The sequence below is a fragment of the Dysidea avara genome, chromosome 3 (genome assembly GCF_963678975.1).
Source record: "Dysidea avara chromosome 3, odDysAvar1.4, whole genome shotgun sequence".
Classification (NCBI taxonomy): domain Eukaryota; kingdom Metazoa; phylum Porifera; class Demospongiae; order Dictyoceratida; family Dysideidae; genus Dysidea; species Dysidea avara.
In genome coordinates this window covers 7,907,454-7,919,678 of record NC_089274.1, presented here as the reverse complement: position 1 = coordinate 7,919,678, position 12,225 = coordinate 7,907,454, and the positions used below count along the sequence as shown (strand labels likewise).

Sequence of the window (12,225 nt, the reverse complement as noted above, 5' to 3'; positions counted from 1 at the left end):
TCTACCAAAAACTATTTTTCAAAATGCATTTTGATTTTCAAAGTTTTCTCAATCTTCCGCTATACCGTACTTGACATGGTCACTGTAATGAGGTGGTCTCATTAATGAGGGTATGCAGTACACCTTTCATAATATGAACTTATGAAGTGACTACTAAGTGGTGTTTCACTATATAAATTTAGAGCCTGCATATATGACTTTCACTTTCTCCCCCCTAAAGACTTTGGAGTCAGCACGTGGCTCTATGACAGAGGACCTGGTGAGAAAGTAAACAAGAAGGCTGCTCCTCGCTCAACATTTGTTGGCACTCCTTGTTGGATGGCACCCGAGGTCATGGAACAATCTGTTGGTTACAATACTAAGGCAGACATTTGGAGTATTGGCATCACGGCTTTGGAGCTGGCAACGGGAGTTGCTCCATACTCCAAATTTCCACCATTGAAGGTATGTTGCATGTCCTCATGTCCATTATACTTACAGTATATCTAGCGTATGTATGTGTGCACATACACATATGTATGTCTATATGAGTGCATGTACTACCAGTGCTCCTTTATAGTGTTTAGCAGCACTGTTATATAACAAGCTAGGAAACTGAACTACACTGTTTAAATGCGCGAAACCAAACCTTCACATTTCCGTGATTGCACAATCAAAATATCTGATACACAAGCATGATATTGGTATCATGATACAGTCAGAGTATCGCAATATTCTGATACATTGATATGTATTGCACATCCCTAAAAGCAATAAGATACAGGTGCTTTCAGCTTTGACAACTTGTGCAGCTGTATTTGTCATGGTCTACGCACAGGGTAGGACAAGCCCACGTGAACTGATGTACATTATGCAATGCACTTAAGCAATGTTTGAAAGTATTTTTCGTGAACTAATGGTTACTGTACAAAATATCGACTAAGAGGTTAGATAAGGTTCTGTAGATATTTAAATTCTACTGTGTTTGTACTTTACAGTGGGAAAAACAAAACTGTTATGAAGAAATCCAAAATGACAACACGTGGCAGTCAGCAATTTGCCACTAACAGTCCCCACTTTTATCAAGCAACTACAATCATTCATGGTGGATATATCCGTATAGAAATATATTTTAATAGTACTAAGGACCTTATGTAATTCCATCACCAGTCATATGGGCTTGTCCTACCACCCTGGTATACACAAGTTGTTTACTCCAAGACTCCAACCCAATTATTACCCGCCATAGGTGATAATGGTGACGTTAGAAAATCCTCCACCTACGCTGGAGACCTGTGGGGAGCTGAACAGTGATGACTACACAAAGAGGTACTCTAAGTTATTCCGTAAGATGGTGGAGAGGTGTTTGCAGAAAGATCCAGAGAAGAGGTACCATATTATAACTAGTATATTAAAAATTTAATTTAAAGGAATCCAAGCGATAAAAAGTAGTGAAACAAGAGATGAACAATGGTAGCGATTACAGCATAGCTCGATGGGAAATCCCTACTTTGGCATGATATAGCCATTATTTTGTGTTCAATGCCAAAGTAGGAATTCCCACCAAGCTATGCTATAATCGCTACCATTGTTCATCTCTTGTTTCACTACTTTTTATCGCTTGGATTCCTACTTTATTTATAATTTTTAATATACTAGTTTGTTTAGTTTTTTGTTAAGGTATACAGCTACCTGTAGCTATAAACATGCGACTGTTCTATTAGGGTGACTGCTGTGTAAGAGTATCTCAAGTCAGCCTGCAAAGATGTGCGCTTGCCCAAAAGGGGCATGGTTTCAATCGATTATCGAGTCAGCTTTTAAAATTGAAGGTGTGTGGTCACTGAAATACAGCTAGTGCAAAAGGGGTGTGTCATCGTGGTTTCAATCGATATATCGATAATGCGTAGAATGAAGAATGGGCATGATCTTGTGACCTATCATGAAAGCTATGTAGTACCAGTACCTCCATACAGTAGCCTCCGTCATAGATTATATAAGTAAGGAATATATAATCTATTCCTCTGTACAGTACCGTATGCAAGGAAATTTTTACGTCAAAAAATTTGACGAATTTGACGAATCGGTTTAATTCATCAAATTTAAATTCTTCAAATGTTTATAAGCGCCCTTAAAAGTACAGGTTTTGCCTACAATTCCTTCATTTTTGTCAACATTTTATTCGTCAAATCTGCTGAAGTCTGAGTTCGTCAAATTTTTTTGACGTCAAAATTTGCTTGCGTACGGTAGTGTAGTCTAAGCGCCTTAAATAATCTTGTGGCGTTTATTATGCTGCTTAAAGAAAGTGTTGATACAGAAAATTAACACCTTGATATGGTTTCGTTGGATGAAGAAGACAAGCAGCCTGATTGAAGATAAAAGAAAAGACAAGGCGCAGAGGGCACACACTCATCGGAACCCCAAAAGGCACATCCCACTGGTGAGTTTGTTATTGTGGCATAAAATGGTGGCCATGCACTGCTTCGCTTGGCGCCTAGGCTTGCGACTGTAGTAGTCAGGCAGTCAGTCTAAAATTCCAAGTTTTGGCGATTTTTTTTTTTAAATCCTGTATTCGGCCACCTGTAAGCGTTTTGTTGTATTTGATGCTGTTTTATGTATTATATGGACTAGTACTATTCCGTAAAGGTGATTTTCGTCTCTTAAGATAACTCTAGGATGATTTTTAAATGCAGAATTTTGGGCAACGCACGAAAATTTCACCTGGATTCCTACTTAAACGGTACGACTGTACCGTTTGATACGTACCATTGCTTTGCTGAATGCCCATTGAAAACTACAATAAGCCATACAAACACGTGCAAGTTTAGTGGTTTATTTACTGAAACTTAGTCCCTTAAACTTACCAGAGGTCCTTCACCATCCTTGGGAGAAAACAATGAATAGTGCTACACCATATCAAATAGTCTAGAACTATAAAAATGTGTGCTACAACAGCCTACAAGTTCCAGGCAATTCTTGGTAGGAGCTGCATTAAAGTATTTGTGAGTGCTGGTAGTCTGGGTGGTGTCCACCCCACCATTGGTATTGATTCCAGTAACAATATTATTCAACTAACAATTACAATAAGCTTAGTTTGAGATTGTAAAATATTATAAAAACTACCTGTAACAGATCAGTCACCACATACACTTCACATATTATTAGATAAAAGATGTCATATCGGTACAATATCGGTAGATCAGTAATACATTTCCTAGATTGTATCGGTATTGGCAAAGTTAAATCGATACATCTCTAACGATAATAATACTAAGGTATAGTTAGAATGAGCCGAGAGACCTAAAGAAGATGTGGGAAGCAAAGCCCACATTGTCTAAGGGACTCTACATAGTGCAGAAGCCATTGTCAGCTTGGTCTAGGTATTTTAGATTTCCCTGAGCGAAGCAGAAAGAGGAAAGGAAATGGCAAACTACATATGGCTGCTATATAGTATTGAGATTTACCCTTCAAGCTGATATTGTCAACACCACAATGTATCATGAGTGTATCAATTGCCAATGATGCTTGTCTTGTCCAGAAAGTTAGCTAACAGTAAGGGTATTTTAGCTGATATTCGTTTGATGAACAATGAGCTAGACCACAGGTTGCTAAGTAACACCACCACCCCAAGTTTCTGTATACATAAAAAATTTCAAGATGTAAAATTTTCATAGATTTCATAGATCATCCTTCAGCTACAAAGCCTATATACATTAGCCTTCAAATTCATCCATTGTACAAATGATAAGCTATGTTAACTGCCTAGCTACAAATCTTGCCATATTCACTCATCTAAGAAAGTTTTCTGTCTCAAACTTTTTGCATATACAGTAGAAGCCTCCACACAAATTATGCATTAATTTTCTAAGAATAAGTGGTGCTACATTAGAGTGTTTTTCAATGTTGTTCTGTACTCATAGGTTATATCAGTTACATATGTGAATTGAGTACTTATCTGAATGTGTGGGTTTTAGACAGTATTGTGTCTGTGTTTGTGTAGGCCAACTGCTGCTGAGCTACTGAAACATCCATTTTTTAAGAAAGCAAAGGTGAAAATGTAAACGATAGAGATCCTTGGTTATTTAAAGACAGTTTTGATACTCACGTTTATTAGTGGGATAAAGTTAGGCAATGCAACTTAAAGACATAATCAATTCAATGCTTGGCCTGTTCAACTAAGTACTCTAATTGAACATTCAGTCCGCTGTTGTTTGGAATACCAAGGATCCATACATATAATAGAGCCATTGTAAGGATAGTAGTTTAATAATGTCATTGTAGACTAAAGAATATATGGTGGAGACACTGTTGAGTGGGGCACCTTCATTAACTGCAAGAGCAAAGAAGGTTAGTTTGTGAGTACGTATTTGTGTATGGATTTTTGTTTGTTTGTGTGTATATCACATGTTTGCATCTGTTTCAGGGGGTAAAACTGGCAATTATGGCTTCAATGTTAAGATGGTAACCTTGTTCATGCGGTCATAGGTCATACCTTGCGACGTACTTGACTATAGTGAGGCTGTCTTAGTAAAGAACTGGCTGTGAGGTTTGGTGCAAACCTGTTTAATAGTATAGGCCAAGCCTTCATCAATAGCGAGCCATTTGTTGTATATATACTGTACTTACAGTAGAACCAGCTCTTAGCAGCCACATGTGTTGAAAGATTACTTATTGTTAACCAGCCATAATTTTTCTAACAGAATTATATGACTGGTGAACCAACAGGACCAACACATACTGCGTCAAAGGAAAGAATAACAAATATCGACTGCATGACTGAACGCCTGCCCCAAGGCCCCCAACTATTAATTACTGAATGCAAAGTGGCCATTCCAATTTGTTTTCAGCACCCGATATATAACATTATACACAAAAAAAAAAAACAGTACAAGAAGCACCTCCACAATTAATCCGCTCGATTCTTGTGATAACCAACACTAAGACAGCACCATGACGTGCCACCAACACTTACCATATAGTAAAAACTTTGGCGATAAAAAAGTTTGGCAAAAACCCACTATTGCAAAATTGACAACGAAAAAAACTTTGTCGAATGGGGCTTCACCTGAATTTTTTAGTTACCATGTACCGTACCTCTCGAATGCAACATCTCTACATGTGAGTGTGAGCGATTACACAACTCGCCAATTAAGGAGCATGGCAGCCATTTCGATTGCGCGTGAGTCTTTATCCCTCGCATTGAGGGATGACGACTCACGGTGGAAATAGTTGCCACACCCTTTAATTAGCAAACTTTTTAATCGTTTGCACTTGTGCATAGTGGCATTGTGTTAAAGTGGTAGCTACTGTACAAGTGTAAGTATCATTCACTGATTCTTGCATTGTAGAGAAACGAGAGTAATGTTTGGATTTTTGTGAACTCGTGTGGGACAATGACCCTAGCGACAATCAAAGGGAATGCTTGGAAATGCCCACAATACTTCGATACCCATCCTTTCAACATGGCTAATCTGCTCATGTCATTGCTAAAAATAATTGGCAGATAAAACTTTGGCGATTATAACGTTATTCGCCAAATTCGCCAAAGATTTTTACCACCAAAGTTATTTACTATACAGTATATAATAGTTGAGAGTGGACAAAGAAATGGGACACAAAGAGGTAAATCATGATACTACATTGCAGCTACTGCAGTAGGCGAAAAAGTATGTCTCGGGCCTAAGCAACGTTACAGTGAAAAAGTCAAGCCCATAGCCATAACCATAGTTAAGCATGAAGGAAAAGTAAAGCTGATGACATTTTTTGGCAGGAAAGTCCAAACTTTCATGATCCTTACTGTACAGTATGGCAGTGAACCTGTATGCTGGCCACTGACTCACTGTGCAATGTGGAGATACAACATTTTGAACTTTGGGTAACAAATAAGTAAAAAGTTTTACATTTTACATAGTATGATCATAGAAATAAAAATCAATGAAACAAGGAAGATCATCTATACCCGTAGCTGTTCTAGTGACATTTAATTCCTACTTCAGTCACAGGCTGTGTATGATTGGTGTAGTACATCTGCAGATATAGATGACCTTATAACCCATACTCAAATGTAAATGTTTAATTTTTCCTTGTGTTTGTATGTATTAACTGCCCTGGTATTTACAGGTGAAGAGGGTCCCAGGTACAAGTGGCTTACTACACAAAACTGAAGATGGGGCATGGGTATGGTCAGATGATGACCTTGTTGAAGAAGATGATGAGACTGAACCCAAACAGTCCAAGGAGGTACAGTGTTGTATAATCTGTTATGTAATAAAGTTTCTTTTTGTTACTTTAAAAATTATTAATTTAAAATGAAGTAGGGATCTAAATGATAAAAAGTAGAGAAACAATAGATGAATGATGGCATTACTAAGCTTTGTGAGAAAATGCCTACATTGGCATGATTTAATGATTATTTTGTTCAATGCCAATGTAAGGATTTTCCCACCGCATATATGCTATAACACCATCATTCATCTCTTGTTTCACTACTTTTTTATCACTTGGATCCCTACTTCATTTTTAATTTAACCCTCGGGGTGCCGTGTTTGTCTTGTGTGGCTCTGTGCAAATTTTTGTTATCACTTTAACTGTTGCATACTTCATTCATAGGTTAAAAACAAGGTGCCATTAGGCTTGATGAGTTTAACAAATGAAACGTGTGGATTGTTCCGCAAGCGCTTTGTTCAAAGTTATGATGATATTTGCTGTTCGTCTTAACCTTCCTTGCTTCTTGATGAACTCTTGATGTACAAAAGTGATAGCAATAAATCCTTTTCAACCATAGTAGTGCATTACATCTAGTGATACTCCACTGATTTAGACGAGAGATCGACAAAACCAGGGACGAGATTTCAAAATCTTTAACTAGATTTCAAGTGAGATTTCAAGATTTCCATAAGATCTTAATTATCCTTAACTTGTTCAGCAATCTACTATCTACAACATATCAGGCCAGGCTTCTTGGAGATCACTCGGATTTAGACTAGAAGCTTCTTGGCTCTTTAAATTAATGACGGTGTTCGATTATCATGGATCACGTGATCGGTAACCCTATATGGTAAAAAAGGCTACATAACGGGACTGAGATCCATGTGTTGTCACACAAAGACTAAGTAAGTTACGCTGCTGTTTGTTTTGTGCAAATTGGAGCCAAAGCTACTGTTGTTCATTAGGTACAAATTGCATTTTTATACCTGGTTTGTGTGGTAACCAAGGTTATAATTGTGGCCCTGCTTTAGAAACGGGACAAAGCAGCAAAATGTTGTCACCTGGCACTACAGATCTGGAGATAGTGCATCCATATAATTTATTTATTCATTTTCCCAAGTGTTTTGCACAAGTGCTTCATGTTTGTTATAGCATACAGCTATAAATGTGTGACTGTTCTGTTAGGGTGACTGCTGTAGTATCTCAAGTCAGTTTCACCTACCAAGGGGCGTGGTCACTACTCCTTATTTCACCATGCTTGAAATACAGCTAGACCAATAAGGGGGGGGGGGGATCATGAATGAGTAAATAGATTGAGGTATGGTCTCCATGCTCAATCATTATTAGTCAAGGCGTGGTCTTGAACCTATCATGAAGTTACAGGTATCTACCAGGTGTCCAGTAACTTTTACAGTAGTGTAAGGGCTTTAAATAATTTGTGACATTTAAATATGCTGCTTGAGGAAAGTGTTAATGTGAAAAATTATGTCTCAATATGGTTTCTTTATGTGAAGAAGATGAACAACCAGAAAGATAAAAGGAAAGGCAAGACGCAAAGTGGACATCTTGTCGGAACCCTCCAAAAGGCACATACCAGTGATGAGTTTGTGGCTATGCACCGCTTCGGTTGGCCTCCAGCCTTGTGACTGTGGTCAAGCAGGCAGGCAGATCAAAATTTAAATTTCATCATTTAAAAAAAATTAAACTATCCAGCTACCTGTTAGTGTTTTCTTCTTTTACTGTATTTGGACTAATATTATTCTAGTTTTCATTGTGTAAGATGTCACTAGGAAGGCAGAATTTTAGGCGGCATACATCATTGTACAGTACCTACTTAAACAGTACTACCATACTGTTTGCTGTTATCATATTTTAATAAAGCAATCTTTGAAACCTACAACACTTGCAGATTAAGAACCAAAACTATCAAATTTCATAATCAAAATCAGCTAGACTTGAGTGGTCTGCTTTAGCTGGTTACTTTTCCCAAGCACAGTGGCAATCTGTACGAGCAGTCTGGGGTCCCAATGGAGCTCTGGCCAGCCTCGGGATGGCTGTGTTTGGCTATACAGCTTCGTGGTGTTGAATAAAGACCTGTGCTGTAAATGTCATTTCATTTTTGATTCCTGAATAGCTCATAACTTGGCATAATTCATCCCTTTGCCTTCCTCCTTTAAAAAAAAACAAAAAAACAGTCCCTTTCCCACCTCTGGCCCCCACCTCCCACCCTTTTTTGAGCTCGCCTGGCAGAGTCGAAATCAAGTTTAAAACTATCTGAAATGGCGGGAAACTTGAAGTGTTGGCTACTTCAACTGTGGATGTTTTTTGAAGGAAAGAAATTGGTGTAAAACGTGTGAAAATTTGGTACACGTAGCTTCTACCATTGGCGAGCTACAACACACTGACTACGTAAAACCGGCATTTCTTGATACTTTTAAATAGGCAATAAAACTGGTTTTCCCAGACTGGGTCACATATGTGGAGCATGCAATGTATGTGGCTACTTCATGTTTTATCTGCTAATGACTGTGATGTTATATATTACAGCTGACTGTTCCACATACTGAGAAGGTCTCTGAAACACAAGTGAGTCAAGACAACCATAAATGTCGTATGCACAAGTGTAGTAAACTGTTGATTATTGAACACTACAGCTGCCACTCACTTCCTGAAAATCTAACTGCTTAGATTATTGTGCCACAAAGTGGGCTACTCTAAGCAGCAAATATCCTCTAACAATCAGCCATGCAGGATTAATAGCATGAGAGTTACAGCCAATAGTATGATTGTTCCAATAAATTCAATGTCCGGACAAAACTATTAGTTTTTGGACATTGATTATTACTACAAATACCATCTCTTTCTACAAAGGAGCAAAATTCCTCTATGTTTCTTCACCCATATAGGGTAGAGAAAATGTCTTTAAATTTTCAGGATGATAATTGTGATGGGGCACCAAGATTAACATATGGGAATGGTTTGGAGGTTGTTTCTTGTTAGTTCATTATTCACCTTGCATGCATGTCCTTTAAAAGCACAGTTTTACATGTGAAAGGTCTTTATTTACCTGCTTCTGTGCTTTTGCACAGGTGTGTTTGCTGCTAATACCTACTGGTGTGCATGGCTAAATGAAAAACGGAAGTGTCCAAAAGTAATGCTATAAATTGTGCAGTTCATACTCCCCTTATGCTAAAATTTAAAAAGCCATTTTTTGGTCATTGAATGGGTAATAAATTTCTACTGAGTGGAGAGAAAGCCAAACTTTCCATCCATGGACAAAATTTCCAGACAATATCCACCACACTAGATCACTAAACATTTCTTCTAGATACAGTATTCTCTGTATTTCACAGTGTGTATTCCAGTATGTTCACTGCCTGTGGTTGTTTCCTATTCTCCGTAGACGGAAAAGATCTCCATCAGTGTGCCACCCTCATCAACTGCTACAACATCAACTACTACTACCACTGCCCAGTCTACTAGCACAACCTCCACTGAAGATAGTGCTCCTAAACCAGTTTCATCTCCAGCAGACCCATTGCGGCAAGAAGAGCAGAAGCTTGCTGAAGAGATCAGTAAGCTCAGTGCAAGAATGGCTGGGCTAAGGAGTGAAAAGGAACACTACGGGGCTCAAGGCACTAAGGAAGATCACGATAAGGCTATGTCCATACTGGGAGAACTGCAAAACCTGGAGCGAAGCTATCAGGAGATGATGTTTCAACAGAAGCAGATTAGCCAGCAGCTGCAGCAAACTACTATCCAGCAGTCTAAGCCTGGTGAGGCTGCAGGTACAAAGACCAGTGTCCACACTCTCAAACTTGCCCTGCGATTACGGTAAGTTCTTTTGTCATTGTGTACTGATTAGCTCACAGCTATAACGTATCTCTCTGGTACTCTGTGTTTCTCTGTAGGGATGAAACAAATCAGTTGAAGGATATCAAATTTGAGTTTACAAGTGGCGTAGGTATGCGTGTGTAAAGTGTGTGTATGCATTGAAACCAACCGTACAGTACAATAGTACTGTATATTGGGGATCATGAAGATTTGGACTTTTCTGTCAAAATATCATCCCAAAAGCCAAAACTATAGTACGTTCATGTTGAGCTGAATCCTCAAAAATGATTAATAACTCGCAATTGTTACATCACATGGGCTTCCTGTATCGTTTGTTAGGTAGCGCCTCTCAACCCACTAAAAAATATGTTAAAAGCGTTTCATTCAAATGTAAGACACTCCAGTTATGACACTGTAAAATTTTGCCATACATTTTCAATGGGGAAGCCTCTAAAGCACGGCCCTTTGATTTTCATGTTGACACATGTTTGTGGTGAAGCCAGACACCCTCAACGTGCATGATTTCATGTAGGAGGTTGTAATAGACTTTTGCAAGAAAAATAAAAACAGTTTTGTGTGTGTGCGTGCGTGCGTGCGTGCGTGCGTGCGTGCGTGCGTGCGTGCGTGCGTGCGTGCGTGCGTGCGTGCGTGCATGCGTGTGTGTGTGTGACAGAGTTGCATGAGTAGAAGAGCTGGGGCCACTGTTGCATTGTATTTAGAAGATAAGTGGCCTACTTATGTTCAAGGAAAAAAACTTCTTCAGCCTCAAAAGAGGAAAAACCCATATTATAACAGCTAAAAATCTGTTATGCAGCATTGGTATACCTGAAAGTAAGCCAAACAACATGTATTTAACTTCACATTTACCACATAGCTGCCCATCATCTTCTATTCCCAATTTGTCATTTTTAATCCTTTTCTCATCACTTCGCCACACATGTTCACAACTTTTCCAGCCAGCATTTTGTTTTTGAAGTCACATTCCCACAAAACTAAAGTTTCAACAAATGAAATAATACTGTTTGTATGAATTTGTTCCTTGGTGTTGACAGAAAATTTTCACTTCTTGCTTATAGTACTCCCATAGTTTCATAAGTAGATACTTCGTTTGGCTGTTTAACCCCTTCCCAAGAGGGTTTCGCTCTGCACTCGCTGATGCTGCACTGGACGCCATATTTTCTCAACAATTAAGTGTGCACCCATAACATGAGCTTACTAATAATGCGTCATCAACATCATGTTTAAAGCCTTTGATCTTGTATGGATTCTTAATCAACAACCCAGGATTCAGCTCAACATGAGCTACTATAACCTTGCAATACCTTCACAATAGTATTAGTATAACCAAGCCCAAGTGCTTTCAATGTGATCCAAAATGCTTGTAGCTACAAAATTTAATTTCTTTAAATTGAATTTTCTACCGATTGACTGAGCTACATTGTTTGGCACGTGCAAGCATGTTCTGTAACCTTAGTAACCTGTGATAGTATGTGAATTACTGTTCTTTCTCTATGTATTGTGTTACTATAGACAAACCCGATGCGATTGCAAGCGAACTAGTTGGAGCAAAGTTGATTGATGCTAAAAACATTGTAGCAGGTAATGAAAATGTTTAATATAAGTATGTGTTTCCTGTGTGTATTTCCTCTGTGTGTTTCTTTCTTGTCTTCCACACTGTAGATGGCACGTACGTACAGTACACTATGGAAACATTAATTTGTACGTACAGTACACTATGGAAACATTAATTTTGCTTTCTTATATTCTTATTTACTGTTCTAGATGTCTTTCTCTATGCACTCTAGTTGCTGCTAACATCACTAAACTTCTGGAAACAAATGCTGAAAAATTAACCTTCGCTCTGGTACGTATGTGGAATTTTGCCATTAGAAAGTTTTCTATACTTTTGTCTTGCACTGTACAGCAGTCAACTGGTACACGTCAACCAGTAGAAAAGGGAGTTGAGAAAAAACTGATTGGTTACGCGCAATTATCAGTAATAGGTTCGACTATGGGATCAACTGTATAGCAATGATCACATGATCCTGTGTATTGAAAATAATATCATTTGTATTCAGATAAGTAACAGTCAGTGAAGGTAGTAGCAATAAAGTTGTGTTTTTGATTTTATATTTATTCTTTTTTTCAATGTACTGTGTGTAATTGTGTATTTTATTATAGATTTGATTGCATTGTCAAATTGTATAA

At 38.2% G+C, this 12,225-nt stretch overlaps 1 protein-coding gene across 1 annotated transcript in view; it reads left to right on the top strand.

Moving 5' to 3' along the window:
• LOC136249207 (serine/threonine-protein kinase OSR1-like) overlaps window positions 1–12,225 on the top strand; it is a 20,768-nt gene extending 8,543 nt beyond the window's left edge. Inside the window, exons 7-17 of the mRNA XM_066041162.1 lie at window positions 221–444; window positions 1,229–1,368; window positions 3,977–4,025; window positions 4,258–4,323; window positions 6,097–6,216; window positions 8,731–8,769; window positions 9,587–10,017; window positions 10,095–10,147; window positions 11,548–11,616; window positions 11,823–11,881; window positions 11,942–12,225. Coding sequence (XP_065897234.1) covers window positions 221–444; window positions 1,229–1,368; window positions 3,977–4,025; window positions 4,258–4,323; window positions 6,097–6,216; window positions 8,731–8,769; window positions 9,587–10,017; window positions 10,095–10,147; window positions 11,548–11,616; window positions 11,823–11,881; window positions 11,942–12,046 — 1,355 coding nt within the window. The 3' untranslated portion in view covers window positions 12,047–12,225. The remainder of the gene's footprint in view (window positions 1–220; window positions 445–1,228; window positions 1,369–3,976; window positions 4,026–4,257; window positions 4,324–6,096; window positions 6,217–8,730; window positions 8,770–9,586; window positions 10,018–10,094; window positions 10,148–11,547; window positions 11,617–11,822; window positions 11,882–11,941) is intronic.